Here is a 27,748-nt window from a genome sequence, read left to right as displayed (position 1 = left end):
AGAACGAGAGAAAATGTGAAAGAAAGAAACTAGTACGAAAGAGTAAGGATGGGAGAGCAGTTAAGGATATGTAAATTAATGTAAATCGGTGATGTTAAAATTCTGTCTCATCCTTATTATATAGATGTATGTAATAAGAATGTATATAATGTCAAATATTTGTTTTAACTTATTTTAATATATATATATATTTAAAAAGGAACAGGATACCGTGATGTTCTGCCACAATTGTTTTTCTCAGTGAAGCCCATGAACAGGAGAACACTGGAGAGGTCACTTCTCATTCCCCTGATCTGCAGCATCTCAAAAACCCTTTAGTTGGGGCACTGTCAAGCTAAAAAGCTAGTTTTGTGGGGGATCAGGAATTCTCATATTCAGTCATTAATGACTGTAGACATGAATCCCCCATATTTATTGGATTGCAAATCCAGTTTACAATCTAATAACTACTGAACAGGATGCTAGCCATTATTTGCTTGTTTTGTTTGTTATATTTGGCCCTGACTCCATGATCCCTTACAATACTCAGCATTTGTACTTGCCTTCACATGTACAGTATCAGATGCATATGTATTGGGCAGGCTCGAGATACTGACAGGGATGTATAAAAGGTGGAGTGTGAGGGAGAATAAGGGCATTGCCTCTCCAAATAAGAATTTTATATCCCCCCCCCCTTTAAAAGTTTCTCTTTGTCTCTGAAATTCTAGCATTGCAGACACTGAAAATCATTAACAACTAGGACTCTTATACTTGCTGTGCTGGTTTTCTCCTGGTAACTTTTCTTGCTCTTTTTCTTTGGATGCCTGGACTGTATCACTAAATCCTCAAGTGAAGTTTTTAAAGTTACTATATAATGCCAGAAAATTGAAACTGAGGGGCAGAATTCTTATTGAAGGGCAATGGATCATTTGCCAACCCTCCTGTAGCTATACCTTTACGTACTCAGAACACTTGCAAACAACAGAATATTCACATTTTGGGTACTTAAGGCAAGCAATGTTCTCCAACCATTATTTGCTTGTGTAAGGGCCCTGCAACAAAAATAATGACCATGGAAAATCTACATAGATTCAACCTACACAATGAGGAAATTAAAATAGTAAAAGAGTTCCCACACCTTGAGTCAAACATTGATCAGAATGGGGACAGCAGTCAAGAAATAAGAAAAAGACTAGGAATGGGGAGGGCAGCTATGAAAGACTTAGAAAAGATCCTAAAATGTAAAGAGATCCAACTGAGCATGAACATTAGAATTGTACAAGCCTTAATTTCCCTATTACCATTTCTAGTTGTGAGAGCTGGACAGTGCGGAAAGTGGATAGGAGGAAAATCAATACATTTGAGATGTGGTGTTGGATAAGAATTCTCAGGATATCATGGACAGCCAAAAAGTCAAACAAATGGGTCCTTGAACAGATCAAGCCTGAACTCTCCCTGGAAGCCCAGATGATAAAGTTTGGGCTGTTGTACTTTGGACTACTACTCCCAGATTTCCTGAGACAGTTTGGGGAGTTTCTGGGAACTGAACTTTAAAAGAATAGCATTTATGAACTCTGATTATAGCCTTCCCATACAGTAAAAACAACGGGTGGAATCTCCAGGTTGCAGTCAAAAATCAGACCTAGGTAGACATGATCTCTTTTGTAAACTGAAGCCAAGATGACAAAACTGAAGCTGTCATACTTTGGACACATCATGAGAAGGCATGACTCATTGGAACAAACAACAATGCTAGGAAAGGTGGAGTGAAGCAGAAAGAAATGAAGGCAACATACTAGATGGATGGACTGTATTAAGGAGGTCATGGGTATGAGTTTACAGGAATTAAGCAGAACAGTAAAAGATAGGGAATTTGGAGATTCTCATCCATAGGGTCATGAACGACAACAACAAAAGGGTGAAAGAACTCAGTTTGAAAGGAGCAGGCAAATACAATGGGCCCTTGGTATCTGCTGTGGTTTGGTTCCAGGATACCAAAATCTGTGGATGTTCAAGTTCCATCCATTATAATGGCACAGTAAAATGGTGCCCCTTATATAAAAGGGCAAAATCAAGGTTTGCCTATGGAAATCTGTATCTTCTTAAAGTATTTTCAAGTCATGGATGCTTGAATCTGTGGATAAAAATCCGTGGATAAGGAGGGCTGACTGTATTGCATGCACTGCACATTTCAGATCTGTTTCAATCTTGCAATTAATTTGCCTCTGATGGTGGTTTATAGGTAGACCCTGATGGAAAGGGAACAAAAGATAGGTCAGAAATGAGAGATGTTTGTTTATGTGAAATCAAAACTTTGCTGAAATGACTGGAAATTGCTAGAGTGACCTACACCAGTGAAATGGACACAAACCCAGCACAAGACAGTTTATCAACACAATGTCATAGAATCACTTATTACTTTTGTCAGCAGCTTGCTGCTACATTTTGCTTAAGACATTGGGCTATATCTTTATTTGGGATGGCGATGAGGACCTTGCACGCCACCTAGTGGAAGGAAAGAGAAATGAAGTGAAAGAAGGAGTAGCAGTGGTCAATTTTTTAAATTGGGGATTGTGTCTTTTAGTAGTGCTACCACACAGTTAAAATGTTAGCTGAATCATGATGTTCAGACCTTGGAAAAGCTTGTTTTGGGGAGTTATATGTCCCAGACTTCTGCAGCAAGCATGGGCAATGGTCCAAGCTCCCATGATATGCAAATCATAGCCATCCCCTTGAAAAAGGCATCCCCTCCTGTGGGACAAAGATTAATTTGAGCTAGGTCAGAGCATGGGTACAAAATTGTTATCAGACTTCAGTTCCCATCACCATACGCTGTTGGTTTAGCTGGCGGGTGTGGCAGGTCAACAGTGTCTGCAGGGGCAACATTTGCCGAGTGAGAGATTTTTAAACCTTGCACAGTTTAAGCTTTTGTGTGGCAAAGTTGTCATCCTTTGACTTCAAAAATATTAGTGCAGGGAGAAAGGGATACAGCCTGGAAATTTAGCCAATTGTCTTTTAAAGCCATCACATTACACTGGCAAACATCACTATGCTCTGTGCACTTACTTGTGTGTGTGTGTGTTGTGTGCCTTTAAGTTGTTTCCATCTGAATTTTCTTGGCAAGATTTGTTCAGAGGAAGTGTGCTATTGTCTTCCCTTAAGGCTGAGAGCATGTGACTTGCCCAAGGTCACCCAGTGGGTTTCATGGCCAAGCTGGGAATCAAACCCTGGTCTCCAGAGCTGTAGTCTAACACTTAAACTACTAGGCCACACTTCCTCCTGCACTTACTTTTATCTTCCCTGAAATCTTTCACAATTCAGTTTCAGTGGGTGACCTTGGGTCCTAGGATTAGGAGAGATGTGTGATTTTATACATCTCTATTATCTTTTCTCTTGCTTGCCTTTTTCCTAACCTGAGGAGCCCCCGACATTCTCAGTGGTGTAAGCAACTTTACTTAATTGTCATTGTTCAAATTCAGTTAAATATATGCCTTCAATTGCTCCAGTCCTTTGGCCATTTGAAATGTCCTTTTCCATCTTTACAGCATCCTTACGAACAGTGATCAGAACTGCACAGGGTATTTCAAGTGTCACTGCAACATAGGTTAACATAAGGGCAGTGTGATATTGACAGTTTTATTTTTGATTCTTTTCTCATTATGCCCAGCTTGAAATTTGACTTTTTAAAATAGCAGCCACAGACAGGGTTGACTTTTTCATATAGATATCAACTATGACCCCCCAGATCCCTTGGTCAGTTGCTGCCAGTTCACATAACATCAGTGTATATGTGAAGCTGGGATGTATTCTTTTTTACCCAATAGGCATCACTTTATACTTGCTTTCACTATATTTTCATTTACCATTTTAAAGCCCAGCAGGTAAGAAAAATCTTTCTGGAATTCTTTATAATCTCTTTTTGTCTTTAACAGATTTATTTCCACCAGCAAACATGCTGCACTTCAAGTTTGATGGATATACATGTTTTGCATTTTGCTTTGAGTGTATTTTGCCTGTGATCCTATATCAATGTGTGGAAATGGAAAAAGACACACCAGAAAAATGTGTCTGAATGAATCTACTAACCCTGAATTTTTTATGCATCAGTGTTGATTCAAATTCTCAGTGGTGTGAGCAATTTTACCTGATTGTCACTGTCCAAATTCAGTTAAATTTCTCATGATTCCCTTAAAGATTAAGCAAAACTAAACAAAATAAATGATGAACCAATAAAAAAATAGCTACAGCCATAGCCACAACCTAAGATATCCTGAATTGATTAAAATCTGTCTTGGTTAGGGTGCAGAGTGTCTATAAAAATGTCTTTCTAGAACTATTTTTTTTCCTGTTCCAAACCCTGCCAATTTTTATCCCTTTAAAACAGCTGATGTGCTGGCAATGAATATTCAATTAATTTGTCTACAAGGATAAAAAATAAATAAAAGAATCCAGACTTAGTATCAACAGTCTATAGTGTAGTCAATAACAGCTAGGGAATCAGGGCGTTAAGAGGAGTCAAGGAACAAGATTTAGGAATGGAAATTTCAACAGAAAAATGAACAGGGATATGTAAAAGGAAGCTTGTCAAATTATCAGTGCAAATAAAGGGAATGTTCCATCAAGACAGTAGACTGCTGGAACTGTTACCATGTCCGGCATCATGACATCAGGATCACTTTGTGATGAGAGTGCCCAGTAGTGTTTTAGTTGGAATTAATCAAAAATGAGAAGACAACAGATCACACTACATGTACAATAATCTTTTGAGGGCCCAATCTGCTAGTAGAGATATGAGAGAAATTGTTAAGCAATGGAAAGAGCAAGAAGACATTGTCATTGGATGAATAGCATTAAAAAAGATAGATATCACCTGAAGCTGTCGCTCTTCACTCCCTCAGGATTGATACAAGATATAGACGTTTGATGTGACTTGGTACAGGTTTATTAGCTTTGCCAATAATTGTTGTTGTTGTTGTTAATTGTCCTCCAGTTGAGCCCAAATCATATTATAGTTGCTTTATTTTGTAAATATTTAATGTTTAATGTTCATAATGTTAATGAAATGTTTAATTTCATTTTTTTAAAAAAGAGAGAAGAGGAAGGCAGAGTATATTTACCATGGGTCTTAAGTAGAGTTAATCAGTAAGAAAAGACCCATGCTAAACATCCTTGGCCTTCTTCTCCTTTTTTTAAAAAATGAAATTTAGCCAAGTACAAAATAAAACAAATTATAATATACCGGCACAAAAGCAACAATTTAATAAAGTTCGAATTCACAGTCGGTGAAATTCACAATTGCAGTTGCAAATGAATAACCTAGGAGTTTGTCACATGGGAGGCATCCCATGCAGAAACGGGATTTAAAATAGGATTTAACCCCCCCCCCGGGAAAAAATAACCTAAGGAGACATGTAAAAGTGTGATAGATTTTCAGACGCATCAGGGTTAATGCAATATTAAACTGACTAGAAAGTCAACAAAACGTGATTCTTGTTACTTTTGGGATTTTCTACTTTCTAGCTGGGTTCATGTTAATGAACCTTAACAATGATGTCATCTGAAAATCAATTACACTTTTGCATGTCTTTTCTACTTTCTGTCCGGGTTAATGTTGGGTTAACCCAGACATCATCTGATAATAAATCTGCTTTTGCAGAGTTTTTTCACTTTAAATCCTGATTTTGCATGGGATTCCTCCCGTGTGATAAACTCCCTAGAGTTACATTCATAATTGATTCTTATTGTGATCCCTGATGTACTCCCAGTGTAGGGACTGTAAAAACTCAAGCAGGACTGGCACCCCACCCTTAAACCTGGGCTCTATCACACAACAGTTGAGATCCTACATCACTAAATGTCAAGTAAAGGTTGAGCAGGAAAATCTACACTATGATGACTCCTCGTGATAGGTCCATCCATGACTATTCAATGGCTGGTGGGAAATACAAGGAAATGTTCTCTGATTCCCACAAGTGATGAACTCAGATATTTCACCTTGGAAATTCTGAGAAAATTGCAAAACCATTCTTTCTGGGCTTCATCACAAAGCAGCTATGCATGTGACTCTTCCTCTTCTTTTTCCTATTGCTCAGACTGAATCGGCAAGCACATCCAGTAATGAGTAACCACTCATTAAACACCTATTCTCATTCCCTGCAAAGTAGTGACTTGGTATCATGACTGTTACACACAAAAAGTTAACTATTACATCTTGTTACTGTAATTAGTTGCTGAAGTAATTCATTGGAATATTAGTTACTTCCTAACCTTGGTTGACTGCTTTTTTCACATGAAAGAAGAATTTACAAATATGCCCGACATAAGAGCTGGCCTTTTCTTTTCTCTAGGTACCTGAAGCATATGGTGCATGTGTGTTTCTGTGTTTAATCCAGTTTGTCTGAATTCCTTGTGCTAAGAGGAAAGCAGTTGTATTGCTATATTTCATCAGACAGAAATGCCTTCAGGTTATCATTTGCCATGCTTGCAGTTCAGCTAAAATGACATATGCTTTGGAATAGGAAATAAAATATGCCATGTAAAATAATGCTTTAAAAATATAGTACTTTGCTGCTTCAGTGCTTTCATTTTCCTGCAACCAATTTCATCATATGTGCTTGAGCAAACTCCAACTTATAGTGTATGTAGGCATGTTTGGATGCATCAGAAGACAGTTAGAAGCACTGATTTTGGGATTTCTGTAACAACTGAACTAGGTATGCTCTGATATTGTCCAAACCAACATGGCAGCATAATTCATCCCATCACTTCCTTAAAATACAGCAACACAGCTTATTCATATTCTGTTTATATTGACAGCATTTTACATAATGCCAGCATCTTTATGGGCCAGAATAGTCCAAGAGCAGCCTTGAGTATTCTGTCCCAAAGCTACCCTGATGTCCCCTCATTACCTAGGCACTCCAGAGTGATGCTGAGTGGCTGTTCATATGTGCATCCTGCTGCAGTGGCAATGCCGGTCACTCCCTCTGAGACCAAAAACAAGTGCCCAGCATTAATCACATGATGCCTTATTCTGACATCAGAGGGAGTGACCCGTGCCATTAGTAGGTGGCACAGCAGGCTGAATTGTAAACAGTCCTCTGGTGTTGCTCGAGAGAGCTCCAGATTTTCTGGGAAGATCCAGAGCAAAATATGAGTTTTTAAAATCCATAGTAAGGGTGGTATACCATAGGTTAAGTTCAATCTAGCACTGAACTGATCATACATTGTCTGCACAGATTCCCCCAGAACCAAGGATTGGGCCCTGTGTCAGCAGAACTGATTGCCATGAGGAGGACATGTTATTCAGCCTGTGCAGACACAGAGAACTTCTCTTTCTGCTACTGCAAATTTTCTTTTCTCCTATGTAAAGTCAGTTCAAGTGGGCAATGCCCACAGATTTCATTTATTTGTAGACATACACTTTGAAGTTCCATAATTAGGGTTGCCATAAGTCAGGACCTCCAAATCGGGACAAACGTAGGACAACAATTTCAAATGTGTCCTACATTTTTCTAAAAATGGAGGACACACGAAAAAAATTTGATGATTTTTTAAAAATGTTAATATAAATGCATGTTTCTTAGGTATGATCAAAATGAAGGATGGCAGAAATGTACTTCCTTTTCTGGCCAAACCACCCCCCTCCACTCCAAAACACACACAACAGCACATTTGAGCATTTCACATGGCTTTACTTAACATGACCTCTTGCATATTTCAGAGGCTTATTCCATAACCATACCCCTTGGGTTTAACATTTAGCATGGTTTAACATGGCTATGCATATTGAACATGTCAAGGTGGTTTCACAAGAAGTGGATTTGCCATTTCAGGTTTCTTGCACCAACTGTACTTCTCAGAAGTGTGTACTTGGTCAAGGGCTTGTTATTGGAAGGTAGTCACAGGAGAAGAAGTTAGTAGAGACAGAGGAAGGAAGAATTAATTTCTAAGTGTAAGTAAGTATGTAAGAATGTTAATGTGTATGGTTTTGTGTATTGTGAGTATGTATGTATATATGTTTTTTTTAATTCAATAAACATGAGTCAACAGTGTGATGTGGCAGCTAATAAGGCCAATGCAATTCTAGGCTGCATCAATAAAAGTATAGTGTCTAGATCAAGAGCAGTAATAGTGCCATTGTATTCTGCTCTGGTCAGGCCCCACCTGGAATATTGTGTCCAGTTCTGGGCACCACAATTCAAAAAGGACATTGAGAAACTGGAGCGTGTCCAAAGGAGGGCGACTAAAATGGTGAAGGGTCTGGAAACCTTGCCCTATGAGGAATGACTCAGGGAGCTGGGGATGTTTAGCCTGGAGAAGAGAAGGTTAAGAGGTGATATGATAGCCCTGTTTAAATATTTGAAAGGATGTCACATTGAGGAGGGAGCAAGCTTGTTTTCTGCTGCTCCAGAGAACAGGACCCGGAACAATGGATGCAAGCTACAGGAAAAGAGATTCCACCTCAACATTAGGAAGAACTTCCTGACAGTAAGGGCTGTTCGACAGTGGAACAAACTCCCTCGGAGTGTAGTGGAGTCTCCTTCCTTGGAGGTCTTTAAGCAGAGGCTGGATGGCCATCTGTTGGGGATGCTTTGATTTGGATTTCCTGCATGGCAGGGGGTTGGACTGGATGGCCCTTGTGGTCTCTTCCAACTCTATGATTCTATGATTCTATGAAATAGTAAGACATCCATCAGTTAAAAGCCATTTTCTTAACAGCCAGTCAGTTGCTGCAAGTGAAGGGTATGAGTTTTTACCATTAGATATAAAAATGTTTAATTTTTTCTCTAATGATCATTATATATTTCTTTTATATAGGAAACAAATTTCAAATTTCTGTCTTCAGTGGAAATAATTTGTCAATTTGGGTTCCCCATAAGTGAATGAGGCCTAAGCAAATTTATGAACATTACAATACGCACATGTACACCACATGGTGCACCTACATGTATACACATACATTCCCAATAAAGCTCTGTGTGTGTGCAGTGTGTGCCTTCAAGCCATTTCTGATTATGGTGGCCCTAAGGTGGCCCTATCATTGGGTTTTCCTGGCAAGATTTGTTCAATTTGCCATTGCCTTCCCCTGAGGCTGAGAGCATGTGACTTGCCCAAATCACCCAGTGGGTTTCATGGCTGTATAACAGAGCACAGCTGCAATATTTCTTTGAATTGGCTCAGAGCTGAGTTAACTGTCATGCTTAAACCCTGAGGAAACCTTTGAATTGTGATTGCATGAGGCTTGTTGTAGAGATGTTTAGATTCTTTATAAACTTCACTTTCCTAGAGTCTTCCCTTGCAGAAAGCTGTTTCTGTTTCCCTTTCAGGAAGTGACTATCATAGGCTTTACATCAGGGGTAGGCAACCTTTTTGGGCCGGGGGCCGGGTTGCTGTCCCTCAGACAACTGGGGGGCCAAAGCCAAAAAATAAATAATTAAATAATTTGTTTTAAAAATTAAATATATAAATAAACTAGGACAAATGTAGGACAAAATTTTCAAATGGAAGACACTTTTTTTAAAAAAAAAAATGGAGGACACGCAAAAAATTTGCTGATTTTTAAAAAAATGTTAATATAAATGCATGTTTCTGAGGCTTCTATAGACAATTGCCCCCCAAAGGTCCCGGCGGCAATCGGCGGCAGGACCGGACTGGGGCCGGTCCCAAGGCTTTGCCGGGCCGCATCCGGCCCGCGGGCCGCAGGTTGCCTACCCCTGCTTTACATCACCCAGTTGCTATAATGGGTGGGGTGAGTATGCATGGATGCATTCAGTACAGGAGAAGTATTTGAAAGGTTTATTTAGCAGTGAACTGACATAAAAATATTTAATTTAAAAAGCTATAATTGCTGTTTGCATTGAATACTGCAGCATCATATCTGAGGGATTCATAATTTAAAGTACAGCTATCACACACACAAACAGCAGCAGCAAAAATTTATTGTTTATTTTGCAGGAATTACTTTTCATTATTTTGAAGATTGGGAATTTAGAGAAATAATTTAAGAGCTAGTGGCCCTTTCCCCTTCTGCCTGAGATGTCCTTTTAGCACTGTCATCAACCAGTTAGGCAATCCAAAGTCATGCTCAAATCATAAAAGAAAGAAAGAAAGACAATGGAAACACTTGCCTTCAAAATGTACCCACAAGGTACATTTCACATGATATAAATACTAAATTCCCAATACTAAATTTACCCTGGAAAGTCATTTTACACATTTGAATTTTAAAATCCAGCTGGACATATTTTCAAATTATTGACTTTTTAAAAAAGTCTTTGACATTTGAAGGCTATGCATATGAGATATACTTAAACACAAGTAGAATTCATTGAGTTTAATGAGTATCACTTGTAAATTAACAGGAATGGGATTTGCTCTCTATTTATTTGTACTATACTTCTAAACAAGTGTTCACAGGGTAACTTAACGTGTAAAAATGAGACATAATTCTTCACACATCTGATAAAAAAAACTGACTTCATAAGCAAAGGGTAATTGAACTGTGTATATTGCAATTAAAAATAAATCAATCTATTAGCTAAATTAGCTCATAGAGATAGTGCTGTAAATGTGTAACCATTAAAGCATTGTCTTACAGATTCCAGGGCAGAATTGTCTTCTGTTAAGCACACTCCACCCCAGCGTCTTCACTATGACCGCAGTTGTGTTCACCCCATTCTTGTTTATTACATGAAAAAATAGTGTCTTCATTTCCTGTACAACGCACGTTATCCAACCAGATTTTTCCAGATCCTGGTATCAGTCAAATGTAGGAAAGGAGAGGTGGATTTAGCTACCATAGATTAAAATGGATAAAACAACCAAACACCTAAATGGATCTGTAATGCTGCTCCTCAAGCAAAGATCTTAGACAGCCTGAGTCCTGGGAAATCAGGACTTCCCAGTAGGGGAAGTAAGTACTTTAGCGAAGACTTATGTACCCTACATAGCAACTGATTAACTGCACCACTACTGTCCTAAAAAGTTTGGAAAGGACCTTAATGCTCTTTGAATTAAGGATGTAAATCCTCAACTGTTTTGTCCTCCATAGTGTTTCCCTTATATTCGAAAGCCCCAATAGAATTATATCACAGAGAAGAACATATGGGTTTTCTGCACAAAAAGCAACCACATTTTCCCCCTTTTTTCTGCATGCAAACAAGTTTTCACAATGCTTTCTGCTCAGGAAACCTATTTTCTGTTTTTAAAAAGTCCTCTGTATAGAATAATTCTTCTGTAATACTTTGGGACTTTCAAATACCAAGAGAAAACTATGCAAAATTCTCACTGTTTCTTGATGGTGTTGAAGCCAATTTTTTCAATGTGTGAATGAATAAAGATGATTCCCCCCCATCCCTACCTGAAATACCCTCATCATTTTATTTCTCATTCTTCAAACCATTGAAAACCTAAAACAAGCTGTAATGCAGTAGCACAGAAAAAAGTATCCAGACTTGCATATGTTGCCACTTGACTTTCCTGGTTGCAGAATTTATAGTGTTGTATTTTTGTTTTTAAATAGAATACAGTAGCATCAGATCATGGAAAAAAGTGAGGATGTGATTTTGCTAGTAGGAATATTCTAAAATTGCTCTAGACCATATCTGAGGCTCTAGTTGCACCTACACAGTTATGCAGGGATATCACAAAGATTCAAGTATTGGTGAAGAGCTATGGGCACAGCCTTGCCTGAAAGAATCTGGTTGTTTCTCTGCCCTTCAACTACCTGTAGCCTCCCATAAACACAGGAGGCCTCCTACTGCACATCTCTCTTTTGTTTCCCCTCTGACTCTTTGGAGAATGAAGATTCTGCCTCAGTTTTACTATGAAGTTGGTAACTAAAGACAACTCTGTGAAATGCTGCTTCCTATGCAATCAAGGTACATTAACTGGAACTGAATCTCTCTTTTTGTGCCTTGATTAAATTAAGCAGCGAACAAATTTGTAGATTACCTGCAGCTGCAGTGAAAGTGTTAACTGCACTCTGAAATCCCAGCATTCGACAAATCACTGCTCCATCATTTATGTCCCAGTCATCATCACATATGGTGCCCCATTCTCCATTGTGCTGAATCTCAATTCGGCCACGATAGTATCCTCCAATAAGTCTGAGAAGGGGATGGAATCCTTTTGCTTTTTTTTAAAAAATGTATAATTGACATCAAAATAAGGTTTTGATCAGAATCAGTCAGAATACAGTTGGCCCTCCATGTTTACGTCTTTGACTTTTCTGGCTTTGATTATTTGTGGTTTTGATTAATATGTTCTTTCTAGGAATCTCTAGATCATTCTGCCAGAAGTTGACCATAGAGTTGTGCTAGAGAACCTAGACTTCCTAGAGAATACACTTCTCTAGGCATTTTTAGGTCCTCCAGCATGATTGTTGGCTCTGGCAGATGTTGACCATAGAGTTGCAATGGAGGACCTGGAGATTCCTAGAGAGGTGTTCTCTTGGGTAAAAAGAGTAGTGTTTTTTTTATTTGCGGTGTTTCAATATTTATGGGAGTCTTTCACCCCTAACTCCAGCAAATGTGGAAGGACTGCTGTATGTGTCTATTGTTACTTCTTTTTTGTTACAGAATCTCCATTGCCAGTGACCATGTGGGCTGGAGGGTTCTCAGAGATGTTGTCCATGGCCAGCATGGAACCCCCTAGATATGTTTCCTGGATTGAATTTTTTGCAACAAGGGAAACTTTAACAAGAGGCGGCAATGGACTGGTAATTAATTCTTTGAGGTTTTCACCTCCAACAAAGGTAAAACTTTCATTTGGACTACATTTTGCAAGATAATGTGCCTACTTTTCTCAGATGTACCAGTACAGGGACTTCTTGAGAAAGCCAAAGCAGAGGTGGCTTTGCACAGGACAGGGGCAGCCTGGATTGCAAGGGAAGTTATTTTGCTGTTGATAATGGATTTGAAATTTTATTGTCATTTACTGTCCTTTGTCCCCAGTCCCTACTTGGCCAAAAAGGGGAACAGTCTCTGCCTGTAACAATATCCCTGCACAATATCTTAGATTGAAACAGAAATAACATCTGAGATCATTGTAACTGTAACTCTAGCATCATCACTTTTCTTCTCCTATATGGTTTTTAACATCTTTGCCAATGAAACTTCAAAAACTTGCATGATATATTTTTTGCACTTTGGTTGGCCAATAAAGTTGTCACTCTTTTGTACATTTTGTATTTTGTTCTGTTGTCCATATCAGTGACCTTTCCCAACCTCTGTCAAGGCCTCAAATATAGTGTAATACTAGAATATATAACACTCCCATGGAGTTGAAACATTACTGGGATGATAAACACAGCAAAAACAGATTGTGCAAAATTATATATTAGTAAAATTTCTATAACATTTATGACTGTTACTTTTACCAATGCCAGGTAAGCATGGAAACTATCAGGGGTGTATATGAATCTTTGTATAACCAAGAACAGCCCTGTTTGCTTTAGTAGAAAAGCTCTATCCATTAGTTCTTGATCGTTTGGAACTATCGAGGGACTCCATTGCATGGGGTTAAAGGAGCGGCTTACTTTTCCCAAATTAATTGCTTATTTGGGAGGCAGATGGTTCCTATCACACATAAATTCCTGCTGAATTGCTGCCTGGGCCCATCCTGGATGCAACCAGGGCCGTCGAAGCTGCTTCCACAGCCATTTTTAGAAGTCAGAAGCTAAAAATGGCCTCGGAAGCAGCTTAGACAGCCCTGGCTGCATCTGCAATGAACCCAGGTGGTGATTCAGCTGTGATTTATGTATGATAAGAACTGGCTGGTTGCTGAATTAGCACTGAATTCAGGAAAGGTAAGCCGCTCTTTTAACTCCATGTGATAGGGTCCCCTGTCTGTTATTCAGAGAAACCCCAATTCACATGGACCCCAGTTTACAAAGAAAAAAGTCCTCAAACTTTGGCTGTTGTAATTTTATGTAACTGTTGTAGCATAGAAGAAAAAGAATTGATCATTACCTGGAGCCCCTTTTTCACCTTTAGGTCCCTGTATCCCTTGGGAGCCTGATGGAACACAAAAATGAATGTATGAAACATGCAGATGTCTGGATTGCAATTTTTGCATTAACAAGTTTTTAATGAAAACAATTACTCTTTCCTTCAGGACAGAAAAAGAAAAATTTCTCTCTTTCATCTGGCGAGGTTGTATGATGTTCTGTCTTCTAACCATATTTAGGACAAGAGGAGTCCACCTCCCAGGACACATGGACTTGGATACTCCTTTCTTTCTGTCTCTTATCCTGCTCTCTGATGTTCAAATTTTCTTTCCTTTTCTGAACTAAATAAGATATAACATTTCACGCAAAAAGAGGGCCAGTGGTTTCAGTATAGGTGCCTCTGGTCTGGGGAAGGAGATTTCCTAACCTATCCTTGACGGGGTCACACTTCCCCTGAAGAATGAAGCTTGCAGTTTGGGAGTACTCCTGGACTCGTCTCTACAGTTGACATCTCAGGTGGAGGCGATAGCCAGGAGTGCATGGTATCAATTTCGGCTGATATGCCAACTGCGTCCCTACCTGGCTCAGGGAGACCTTGAAACAGTAGTACATGCACTGGTAACCTCTCGTTTAGATTTCTGTAATGCGCTCTACATGGGGCTACCTTTGTACCAAGTTTGGAAGTTCCAATTGATTCAGAATGCTGCAGCCAGACTGATCACCAGGACACCGAGATCAGAGCATATTACACCGGTGTTGAAATCTCTACATAGGCTGCCGATTAGCTTCTGGGCGCAATACAAAGTGTTGGTTATTACCTATAAAGTCCTACATGGCCTGAGCCTGAGTTACTTAAGGGAATGCCTCTCCCTACATAATCCGCCCCGCACTCTCAGGACATCTGGCACAAAAATATTAGAACACCCCAAAACCAGGTTGAAAACCACCTCTTGTAAAATGTTTTCTGTGATGGCCCCTAGACTTTGGAACAACTTAACGAAAGAGATCCATCTTATACCTTCTTTGGAAGCCTTCAAGAGGGCATTGAAGACGGATCTCTTCCAGCGGGCCTATCCAACGGATCTCCTCTAATCTGATTTTGAACATCTGAATATGATGACTCGATTCTTACAACTGTGAGCAATACTGTAACAACTCTTCCCCCTTTTTATTTTTGATTGATGTATTTTGTATGCATTTTATGATGTTTTTACTGTTGTAATCCTGCTTCGATCCAAAGGGAGAAGCGGGAGATATAAATAAAATTTACTATTATTATTATTATTATTATTATTATTATTATTATTATTAGACTCTGGAAACTAGGGTTCAAATCCCTGCTCAGCTACGAAACTCACTGGGTGACCTTGGGCAAGTCACAATCTCTCGGTCTCAGAGGAAGGCAAGGGCAAACCCCTTCCAAATAAATTCTGCCAAAAGAAACCCATGATAAGGCTGCCTTAGGGTTGTCATAAGTCAGAAATGACTTCAAGGCACACAGCAACATTTTATGATCAGTGACCTGTTTCTTAATCCTAAAACTCAAAGCACAGTTTGAAAACCATATTTATAACTGTGATTGCAGCAGTTTGAAATGCCATTTGTTGCTGTAGTGTAGTAACCAGAGATGGGGAAAGTTACTTTTTGAATTGATGTGCTCATGTACTTTCAACCCTGTCCTAGAAACTATCTGGGGTAGTGGTGGTGGCAAGATTTATTCAGGTACAGTTTTCTATTGCCTTTCTCTTAGGCTGAGAGAGTGTGACTTGCCCAAGGTTACCCAGTTGGTTTACATGGTGAACAGGAATTTAAACTGGTATCCCAGGGTACCATTCCAACATTCAGACCATTACACCACACTATTCAACACCACACTGGCTCACTTTTCGAACTAAAACTCCCACAGTTCTCCAAGCATTGTCTGTGATGGCTGGTGAATTCTGGGAGTTGTGGTCCAAATAAGGTGAATTTTCTGAGCTCTGGTAGTAACTAAGAGACTGGGCTATGGATCAGAAAATTGCCAGATTGACTCTCACCTTCACAGTGGCAAAATACACCACTCACTGATTCACAGTTTCCCATCAGCATATGGAAATAATTTTGGTTTGCTCTGCAGCATTGTTATAAAATATACTGTAATAATGAATACATGGTGCTTCAAACAACTGAAAGTGTTCTATGAATATTAAAAAGAAGCAAAAACATGGATAAAGATATAATGTTGTGCCAAGGTTTCTACAGAACATAAAATGATGATTGCCTCTCCACTTTTTCTCATAGTGACATGTACAAGGAATCATCTCATGGCCATAGATTTCTCCGTAGGCAAAATCACCCACATCTGATGATACAGAAGTGGAAGAGAGGAAGTACAAATCACTTCTGCTTTTCCCTTCCCATAACTGCAGTGCATGAACTGACATTTAAAAACCTCAATACTCTCTAAACAGTGACATTGTCCCTCCTGACTCCTCTCTAACCTGTCAGTGTTCTTCTTGAAATATGGCACTCCAATGACACTTTTGTGTTTCACTGGGAGGGGTTCTCAGCACTGACTAGACAGTATGTTGCAAGTCTGAGTGTATCCTGAAGTGATCAGACTTCTGATTAAGGAAGGAAGAGAGAGGTTGGTTTCTGATTACATGGTTTGTTTCTGCAAATAGACTATGGTCCAGTACATACCGCCAATAAGTGGCATACCTGGGCCAATTCTAGGGTTAGGGACCGCACGGCAACCGCACGGTCCCTAACCCTAGAACGTGATGGCAGCGTAACAATGGCGGTGCCCTGTGTAAGCGCCGCACTGTGTCCGCATGCTGCCACGTGGCACTTATGTAACTAGTGCCTCCAGTGGTGCATTTGTTATGCCGCCCCTACGGCTTTAAAAGAACCCGCTTTTCCTGTGTTCTTTTTCCACCAGAGGGAAGCCGCGCGGTTTGGCGGCTGCGGCTTCCCTCTGTAGGAAAAACAGGTGCCGTTTTTCAGCGGTCTGTATTGCACCTATATCTCCATCAAGATGCCCCCCCCTCCCAACATTCATATGGACCAGGCTGCACAAAACTGTGTTGAGCCCAGGCTGGCACAAAAGTACAACAAAATATTAGGAATTTAGTCAAAGCCTTTCTTTTAATCAGAACTTGGGAAAGTTATTTTTGGACTACAACTCCAAGAAAGCCCCAGCCAGGAGTTGGGAAGGGGGGGGGGTTACAATCCAAAAAATAACTTTCCACATTCTGGCCCCTTGACTTCAAAACTAGAAAGTTCTATATTGAACTTCTGGTAGGCCACCATACCTGGCTGGTGGACTGCATTCCAGCGGCTATCTCTTACAGTGTGTAAGCATGACTTAGAAATACATGCAGTGCTAGTAATATAACAGCTGGCCTACAAAACAAAGTGTTTTATGATGTGAAAATTTTTATATGTCCATATTATAGAATTGGGCTGGTGACAGATATTCCTGCCAGTGAGTGCATCCTAGCAGTAATTGATGTCCCCTAATTTTATGAAAAATTATTACTACTAATAAATCAGTCACCCACAATATCATAGTAAGAAATGCAGATAAGTGACCAAAAACATACACTGCTGGAAAGTACTCGGTAGTTACAGTTCCTCATAAAATTGGCCCAGATCAATTGCTGCCAGACTAATATAACTAGGCTGCATCAGCAAAAGTATTTTTCTGTTGCAAGCAATTCCATTTTGCTATTTTTAGTGAGCTCTTCACAATTACAGAGAAGCTTTTGAATCCTTATCTTAAATGATATTAAAATTCTAATTACTGTCATAAAATTACAGCTCAAGGGAGTTACTTTCAGAGTTGGCAACTCCCAGAATTCCCCATCATAGGGGATTAGGGGCACTGTCATAAAAAAAAACTTTTCCAAACTTAAACTTAAATTGGACTACTTTCTCCTGCTTTGGTCTATTATTATTATTATTATTATTATTATTATTATTATTATTAACCTTTATTTATAAAGCCTGTAAATTTACACAGCGCTGTACATACAATCTTTTTAATTGTACGGTTCCCTGCCCTCAGGCTTACAATCTAAAAAGACACAAAAGGAGAAGAAGAGAGTGGTGGAGGGAAAGGGTAAGAGGTCCAGCAGTTCCCCTCTACCTCCAAGGCCTGGACCAAGGCAGGTGGACTGGAGGGAGGGCTTGGCTTCATAATGGATGGTTAATCTTCTTCCAGGGAGGCCTGTTGGAGTTAGCCTGCCTCACTAGTAGGATAATACATGTAAAATACATAGCAATACAGGAAATGATTCAATAAAACAGGCAACAAAAGAACATCAAATAGCAAGTGACAATTATGCAATGCCTGGGAACGCTTCTCTGAACAACGTCCTTTTTGAATTGTGGAGCCCAGAACTGGACTACGTGGATATCATTGCATTGGATGGGATCTTGGAGGCCATCTTGTTTGACATCCTACTTGTTGCATGATATATAACTCAGGATGCAACTGCGGCAACCCAGGGAGATGGCTGTCCAGCTGCTGCTTGTCAGGTGGCAAAACATTCGAGAGCTTTTTCAGTACTGATCTTACATCTTTACAATGCTTTCTCCAGCAAGCCTTTCCAGTGGGACCTATACTGATATTACGTGTGTGACAAAAATGTACTTCTGTTTTTGTAGCTGTTACTTTCACAGACGGAACTACAGCTCCCCTAATACCCCAGCCAGTTTTACCACTGGCTTCATTCACTGAGGCATTCTGGGAGCTGTCATTTTTAAAAAAAAGTAAATCATATTTTCAAGACTGGGTTGTCTTGAGTGCTTTTACTGTATAGTGTATTCTGTTTTTATATTTTACAGTGGTGTCACTAAGGTTGGTGTCACCCAATGCAGTAACTCACAGTGTCACCCCAACACACTGACCTCCTCCCATACCACCCCATACCAATTCCTTATAAATGTTTTTTGTACTAATATTACTCATAAATTGTAATTCCTGTATATCACTGAATGTAATAGCAATAGTTGTGATCTGAACAACTAGCAAATTATACCTTTGTATTACAATATCATATACACAGCCTCATTGTATTTACATGTACATAGTTCCATGTGGTTAAAGTGATACCCGATATTTCATTTAATGGCAAGCTGCCTTCCATAACACTGGGACAGCTAAAAGCACAGAGAATAAAGACAGTGACTAATAATAATAAAAGCTTCAGTTCTATGGGGTCACTAATTTCCTTGAATAAAAAAATAATTAAGAAAGCTTCAATTCTGTTGAATCACCAGTTTCCTTTTAAAAATCCAGCAAGTACCTTACCTTTAGTTCCTGAATTTCCTTTTATACCCTTAACTCCTGGTATTCCTGAAATAATTGGAAGGAAGGTGAGAGAACCAATATTGAAAAATAAAAGTATAAAATCGAAATGTTATAGCAATTTCATATTTATCTTTACAACCAGTTTTCCAAGAATAGTTTTGAATATGCAAAATAAACATTCAAACCTCGAGCAAATTCCACAGAAATTTGTGCAGTGGAATTACAAACAGCGAAAAATACACATTAAGATCAGAATCCTGTTGGGTAGTTATGAAGGCATAATTTAGAGTACATTTGCACTGCAGTAATAATCCACTTTGAAATCACTTTAACTGCCATGGCTCAATGCTATGGAATTCTGGGGATTGTAGTTTGTTGTGGCACCAGCGTGGAGCTAATCTAAACTACAAGTATTCATGACCCCTATATAGCTCCTAATTTATGGACTATGAAAGTCCTCCAATCTCCATTTATGGGAAGCAGCTGCTATGATTGATGTGGCCTTATTCTCCTGTTGATCAGGAAGCAGCTGACTGATGGTCCCATCTCATGCGAGCAATCTCCTGTACAGTGTGACAGGAGCCCTGTTTCTGCCTGTCGTACTGGAGATTGCTTGTGCAAGCAGGTGGGAATGTTAGTCAGCTGCTTTCCCATTGACAGGGTAATGGACACCCATTGATTGCAGCAGTTTCTTCCAGGTAAGTGGGGATTGGCAGGGGCTCATCAGGATGGATTCAACTGATATAGCACCATAACTATGGTGTTTACACATACAGAAATCACCAAAAGGATTCTGGTTTAAGTCTTCAGCTGATATACTGTAGCTCTACTGGAAGGCCATGTGGGGCCAATCAATCATGAAACAACAATCTAAGAAGGATTTATATTTGCTGACATCACTATTTCATACAGTACATTTTTAGACCACAATGTCTGTTGTGCAGGTGATTACTCTTGGAAACTTCTGCCTAAACTCATTAAAATATTTGTAATCTAAATATTGTCACAGTAACTCACATGGGTCCCATTTTGCTACATTTAATATTTGCACAAAGATTTTTTGTCTAAGTTGATCACATGTAGGGCTGAGAATTCAATTGATTGATTTTTAGAACTTTATAAAAATTTTTTAAAAAAACCTTCTTTTTGTTCCTACACTGACTTTATATGTTTGAGCTTTATCTTTACCTGGATCACCTTTGCTGCCTTTTTCCCCTTGGTCACCTTTTTGTCCTGGTACCCCTGATGGAAGAAAGAGATAGAACATGTAAGAAATTCCTTGAAAAGCAATATGTCAGAAGACAAGGGATCAAACAAGACTAGTGGTCCCCAACTTTTGGGGGCTACCATCCATTTTCCTCTTGAACAACAACTTGCTAGATGCCTCTAATGCCTATTGATGTTTGGTCTACTATTTGTGCAGCAGCCAGCCAGCAGCATCTACCTCAGCCACACCAGGTTTGCCACCACCTCATCCTTATCCTCGTATGTGTGAATAAAGCAGTAACAGAGGCCCAGGCCTGCCCCTCCTTCTTGCCTGTATTAGCAATACAGCAAAAGGTTGGCTGGCTGGCTGGCTGGCTGCTTGGTTGTTGCTCCTAGGGTGACTGGGTGCAAAGGGAGCAGTGGCCTAAGTAGCTGCTCAAGCAGCAACCTTGGGAGCGACAACCAGACATTATTTCTTCTGCTACCTCTTCTCTCAGCTTATCTGATGAAGCAAAGCAGAATCTACAGTACAGCTTCAATATTCCGAACAAGTCCTGGCAAAACTCATAAAGCTTGAGCCAGGTCCCAGGTCTGCCACATCTCCCCTGCCACCATATCCTCTAACTCCTAATCTCCACCATGTTCCTGAAGGCTTGCTTGTGCAGCAATACTTTGGCTGCATGTCCATGTGCCACCCCCTTTTTCCTCACTGCCCCCCTGCTGCCTCCCTTTCCCCCATCGTCCCCCTGGGTCTTTCCACTGCCCCTGACATGGCATACCATCCACAGAACATCACTGAACTAGACAATGGATTTATCACATTTTAGCAAAGGTGTTCCCCCAGGTGGTAAAAGATGTTTATCAAAGCTTGTAATTTTCCTCACCTATGTATCTTATATTTAATCACAATCCTTGTTTTGTGGTTGATCATTGGAAGATGATCACAAAATTAATTTGTAAATCTGATTGCTGAGACATGTTTCTTTGTGGAAATCATATTGGAGGAGGAGAAATGCAAACAATAGTCCTTACATCTAATTTGACTCTAAGAAACATGGCGGTTTTTGTACCTGGAAGGTTACTTGCTGCACCTTTCTCTCCTTTTGCACCTTGCAGTCCAGGTTGTCCTGGTGGGCCCATGTTACCAGGAACACCTTGTAAGTGAACCAAAGAATGCCAGCAGTAGTCAGAATGACAGAGGAACCAAATAAAGCAATGAATGACTTTCTATGACTGAGGAGTGAAGGAAAGTGTAGAAGGATCAGCATTTTATTTTGCAGAGCAAGATACCACTTCAATTGTTAGGATACTACATACAAGTTGTGGCTGGTATCAAAACAACAAAACAATTACTCTCCAGTTTTGGATGTCTTAGGCTCTTTGCCTCAGAAGAAAAGAAACACAGAACAGAACATCTTCAGCTGTTTTACACCAATATTCTGTTGATGTTGTTTTCATTCTCATTTATGTAAATCAGGATAGATTTAGACTGCAAATCTATACAGTAGCACCACAGGTATTGTTAGAACAGACAGGACAAGAGGGGTTCAAAATCTCTTTTTTACAATTAAGAACAAGCCTAATTCATCGACCCATGATGTTGGGAAAGCAAAACTCCTTTGGGTAAATTGAATGAAGAAGCATCTGTTAGTCAAGCAACGGCAGCCAATCAGCATTTACTTTGGCAAAGGTTTTTTGTTTTTGTTTTGGTAGATATAAGAACAGGGAAGAGACTAATCCCCAAACAACAACCCACAAATCCATTTTAAGAACCACAATTCAATACCATTTAAGCCGGAAATGCTATGCTTTTTTCTGAGGGGAAAAAAAACTCTTAGAATTTAACAATTTCAACTAAAATTTTCTTTCATGCTTTCTAATGAGTCATCACCTTGTCTGCAAAACCTATCAATTATCAGTGTAATCTTGAATCTATTTGCTCAGAATTAAGACTTGGATACAGATTCACCTACACTTAGAAGGAAATAATTTAGATCCAATTGATTTCAATAAGTCTCTTCTAACTCTAGCTGTAACCTTAAATCCCACTGCTATCATTAGATCTTATTCCTAGCAAGTGCATTTAGAAGAGCAGCCATTTTTGACTGCATGCCCATGAGGGTAATCCTATGGATGATAACCCAAGGATTATTCAGATGAATCCTGGTAGAAAGTGGGTTGAATATGTGTTGTTCAAGTGAATTTTGAATGCATCTGATTAAGTTTTGGGGGAAGTTGCCAAAAAGCTGCAAAACCTGGGATAATTGATCTTGGAGATTGGTTTTTTGTTTTGTTTTTTAGTTTTAGTGAATGACTGATCTGGATAGACCTGAGATAAACCAGGATACAACTCTGCATGTTTTGAATGCATTTCAAATACATCCACATTATTGACTTCATTTTTATTCACAGTGTGGCCAGTTGTCTGAAATAAAGGTATGTTGTTGTGGTCTTTATTCACAGTACTGACACATGTGAACTACAGCACTCACAGAGATGTGGTGCCAATAAAAAAAAACAGCAAATTGGGAATGTGTGAGTGAGATTATTTGCATAGTTGCATTGCAAAACAAAATGTGTAAATAGCGCCTCAGAAATAATTCCATTGCATTCAATGAAATTTACTTCCAGGTAAGTGTGTGCAGGATTATTAGAACAAGCATGATCAAAGTAGCTTCTGAATTAGTGTTAGAGAAGTTATAAGAGCTGAAATTCCTGTTGCTTAAAAGACATGAGCAAGATGACAAAAAAAAAGAAAAAGAAAAAAAAAGAGTGTTAATTATTCATAATAATATACCTTTCTCTCCTGGGTGTCCAGGAAATCCTTGGAGTCCTTTCAGACCTGAAACAGAAACATTTTGCAAGCCAGTATGATGCTGTTTGCCTCACTGTCTTGAATAAATCTGATATTATAAAATGGTGTGGTATAAAATACATTTTAAATTTTAAGCACATATTTTAAAAACCCACAAACGTGAATGAATAAAATAGTGGCTGGAATTTGCTAGAAAGGAAACGCTTGTCTAAAAAGAAATAAATGATATAATCCTAGTACAGTTTCCATTAGCCAGTGTTGTGTAGTAGTTTGAGCATTGGACCACGGTTCTAAAGACCGGGGTTCAAATCCCTGCTTGGCCATGAAACCCATTGGATGAGCTTGGATAAGTAACATACTCTCAACCTCAGGGGCAAAGCAATAGCAGCCCTCCGCCCCCCCGAACAAATCTTCCCAAGAAAATCATGTGAAAGGTTCACGTTAGGGTCACCATAACTCAGAAACAACTTGAAAGCACAGAACTACAAAGTACAATTTCTAGAATATGCTTGTGTCACTGACATACCTATAATGCAGGAAGTATGGCCATTTGAAGTTTGGCCATGCTACAGGCACTTTAGGTTAGCAGTTTTATTGTGTTTACTCACCTTGGAGACCTTGTTCTCCCTGCTCTCCTTTCTGTCCTGGATCTCCAACTGGTCCTCTTGGTCCTATTGCTCCCTTTTCACCAGCTTGTCCTTGGGGCCCTCGGAAACCTATTTAGTATGTTGGAACTTGTTTTAGTTTGTAAGCTTTTTTCAATCATTTTTATCTTTTGTGCAGCACTAAATTTGTGTTTAAATGCTTAAAAATTACAATGAAGAGTAGTAGGAGGAGATTCAAGATGTGTTTTGATGCTAAATCTGGGCAGGACCAAATCTTGCTACTGAACTGCTTCCCTCTTACCATTTAGATTACCAATACCAAAGACAGTGGCAGCTCAAGGATCAAAATGGAGAAAGAGCATCTCGAAATAGTGGGAGAGGGGACATATCTCTTGTTCAGTGTAAGAAATGCACAGGGAAAAAGAGAGCTATGGCTCCAAGTGTTCAGTGGACAGCACATAATTATATCATAATATCTACATAAAACTTCATAATACATTTTAATTTTTGTATACTGCTTAAAGCCTATACATACCAATATAAAATCTAAGTGCAGAAATTTTTGGAGCTGAAAATCTCATTCCTCCTGCTGGACTGAAAATATACTTGCTCACTGTGTGGACCATGTTTAAAAACCTTTTACACCCAAAATTCCATCATATATATATAGGACTCTTCAGGTTTCATTAATAAAATAACACTTTTGAGGTATAAAGAAAGAGATTTCCTAGTTACTATTGGCCCTATATAGACAGGCCCTTTGCGGCACGCCCATGACGTGCTAGGGTTGCCTTGGGGCAGCACGTGCACATGCCCCGCAACCCTAGCAGGTGATGAGGGCGTCGCAGCTGTGCACCACCACCCACATGGCGCGCACAGGTACGTCGCGGCTGCGCAGCGTCCAAACAGCGCTGCACAGCTGTGACGCCATCAGGACATCTTTGTAGGTTTGCAGCAACGGAACTGCGCCGCAAAAAGGAGCCACTTTCTAATGCTCCTTTGTTGCTGAACAGCAGCGTTGCACAGTTTGGTTGCTGTGGCGCTGCTGTGGAGCAAAGAGGCGCCTCCCCGGCACCTCTTTCTGGCAGTCTGTACCCCGCCATTGTTACCCAAAGAAAGGTGGAGGGACTGGGGAGGTGTCCCCACCAAATATGACAGTATTACTTTATTTGTAGGGGAAATTAGGTTTTGCACGAGGCTGAATAAACTTTATGTACATACCAGGTTTGGGTGACTTAAGAGAGATTTATTTAGAAATCTTTGTTTAGAGTTTTAGAGAGTTTATTTATTTATTTGTGCTTTCCATAGTGGTGGAATTCGATATAGCCATGTTAGTCTGTAGAATCAGTACATAGAAGCAAAACAAGAGGGGGACAGGAACAAAATCAGAACCATGAAGGCAATGATTCAGCAACTAATGAACAAGAATAAAGAGGACTACTATAATAATCAATGCAGAGGAATAAAAGAAAATAACAACAACAACAACAACAACAACAACAACAACAAGCCATCTCTTCCACAAGATAAGGGAACTGAAAGGGAAGTTCAAATCAACAGCTCAGAAACTCTATGATAAGAAAAGGAACGTACGAAAAGATCAAGAAGAAATAAAAGGACGTTGGCTGCAACACAGAGAAGAGCTATACAGTATAAAAAAGAAGAAGAAATGAATGATACAAGGAATGAAGAATCATATGAAGATGAATACCAAATTCTAGAAAGAAAGGTGGAAGCTGCATTAAGAGAAATTGGGAAGAAAAAAATCACCATGAACAGATAATATTCCAATTGAATTGCTACAATCCACAAAGACAGTATCAAGTCCAGTGTTAAATCCCCCATACTTTCCCTCGGTAGGAACTGCCATTATCCTTCCTCTAGGATAAAGAACAAAGAATCTCCCCTGTTTTATATATCTGTGGCCATGCTCTCCAGATGTTCCTGAAAGGGACATTACAGGATGGTAAGTGGAGAACTACTGCCTTGTGTGTGACAAGTCATCACTCTTTGACAAGGGAGCAAGGAGTTTCTTATTTCTGTTAGGGAAATGATATGAAGATGTTAGTTCAGTCAAGGGTCTTTACCTTTGGCTGTCCCAGCTTGTTTGCACAAGAATTATGTCCCTAGTTAAACTAGGCACCTAGGTGTGCCTATTTGGGAGTTATATTCTATTTCTAAACCCACTGCAGCTATCTGGCACTATTCTGAACACTGCTGATAAATTTTCCTGGTGACCAGTGCCCCTTCTAACCATATAAAATGTCCAGCTCTACCTTTTACTAACATACAATTAAATCTGATTTGATCCAAGTCCCTCATGCCTTTGCAGGAAGCAACTTTTTATTCCTGAAAGGCTAGGTGCTCCTGCACAATCGAGTTCTCTCATTATTCTTCTGACAAAGCTTCCTCAGGCACTGTAACTGGGTGTAAAATGGACAGGACAACTGGAATAAGCAGCAACAAGGCTCACTTTGCAACAAGCTGTCAGTATGAGGCATTTGGAAGACAAACTATAGAGGAAAGTATAGGAAGTTTTCTTCTCCCTTAAAGGTACAGAAAAAAAATGCCTGTTCTTTTTTTCCTCTGTCTTTCTTTGAAAAAGTATGTAACTCTACAATGTGTTTCACCTCCCTATTGGAGGTATGAACCAAAGCATGTTCTTCTCCATCTTAGAGCAAAAAATGAAGCTGAAGCAATACCAATTCTTGCTTCTGCCTACTCGCCTCCCCTTTGCAAAAGCAAGGGTGTCTGTGCCTCTGCAGCGGTCATGGAGAAAGCAGAAAGGAAGAACTCTCAGGCTACATCTGTCTTTTTCAAAATTGATTTGTAAGCTTTGAAGATGTAAAAAGAAGAAAATCTTTCCTCCAGAAGAAGAAAGAGGAGGAGGAGTAGGCCAGAGAAGACACTGATTCAACAACTAACAGTTGAAACAAAGCTGTAATCCAATGCATTAAGTACAAAACGCAGCACCAGGTTTGGATACATCTGTACCATGATTGTTTTGGGAGCCATAGGCTCCCTAAACTGAAGAAGAAGGAAAAACTACATTTGCTGGAAATCTACAGAGCACTAATTCACCTTTTAAATGGGATGCAGTCCCTCCCATATTGTTTAATGTTTTTAAAGCTGTTTTTCAAAACAAGTGAAGATCTGGCCACTTCTAGCTTTTGTCTTTTTTGGCATGTTTGGCAATTCATGCAAATGTGTAAATTGACCTCAGGATCTACTATGGCTTCCCAATTCTGCTATACATCTTTGCCTGAAAATGGGTTTTGAAAATGATTGACTTTTGAAAAGATATGTCTAGAATTACGGTATATACTCATGTATAGTATAGAAACTTATTGTTAAAAGCTAAAAGCCGTCACAATATAAAACAGTAAATATAAAAACAATATAAAAAAAAAGCCAAGGCACAAAATCCACAAATAAAACAATATAAAATCTAAGTCAACTTATCCATTGGTCAATATAAGTACTATACTTTTAACTCTTATAAAAGAAAGGAACCATCCACAGGTAAAAACCAAGAGTGCAATCTGTCTTGGAAGCACTTACCTCCTTCTATTCTCTCATCCATCAAGCCTTTAGTGTGAGCATAAACATTTATGCCAATTTTGTAAGTTCTTTGGCATCATTTTCCTTAGTTTCATTCTTTAGCTCCTTTGTTATGTGTCACTATGTTTTAACCTTGACTTATCCACGGGTCATGTCAAAATCCATAATTTGGGCCCCAAAACCTCCCCTTAAAACTTATAGGACTGAGATCGACTTATAGGATGTTAGCACATCACCTCTGGTGCCTGACTTACCTCTTCTTACCTGGTGTGTGGCAGCAAGCGATACGCGTGCCACAGTCACCACAGGCATACACACCATTGTTTTTTCTGGTG

General features: G+C 39.4%; 1 protein-coding gene across 4 annotated transcripts in view; it reads right to left on the bottom strand.

Moving 5' to 3' along the window:
• The window catches only part of MARCO (macrophage receptor with collagenous structure), a 57,321-nt gene that overhangs the window by 13,288 nt on the left and 16,285 nt on the right, over window positions 1-27,748 (bottom strand). For 2 of the 4 annotated variants that reach the window (XM_042446163.1, XM_042446162.1), the window contains exons 11-18: window positions 23,856-23,963; window positions 23,230-23,274; window positions 21,503-21,586; window positions 20,415-20,468; window positions 19,227-19,271; window positions 13,953-13,997; window positions 11,935-12,114; window positions 10,578-10,734 (exon numbers count right to left, since the gene is read on the bottom strand). In XM_042446163.1, coding sequence (XP_042302097.1) covers window positions 10,604-10,734; window positions 11,935-12,114; window positions 13,953-13,997; window positions 19,227-19,271; window positions 20,415-20,468; window positions 21,503-21,586; window positions 23,230-23,274; window positions 23,856-23,963 — 692 coding nt within the window. In that variant the 3' untranslated portion in view covers window positions 10,578-10,603. Of the gene's footprint in view, window positions 1-8,594; window positions 8,653-9,912; window positions 10,735-11,934; window positions 12,115-13,952; window positions 13,998-19,226; window positions 19,272-20,414; window positions 20,469-21,502; window positions 21,587-23,229; window positions 23,275-23,855; window positions 23,964-27,748 lie in introns of those variants that run through there. The other 2 variants (XM_042446164.1, XM_042446160.1) reach the window with 2 other exon arrangements.

This window comes from Sceloporus undulatus, chromosome 1 (assembly GCF_019175285.1).
Source record: "Sceloporus undulatus isolate JIND9_A2432 ecotype Alabama chromosome 1, SceUnd_v1.1, whole genome shotgun sequence".
Classification (NCBI taxonomy): domain Eukaryota; kingdom Metazoa; phylum Chordata; class Lepidosauria; order Squamata; family Phrynosomatidae; genus Sceloporus; species Sceloporus undulatus.
Note: the sequence above shows the minus strand (reverse complement) of the source record. Positions and strands in the feature narration are given on the sequence as shown.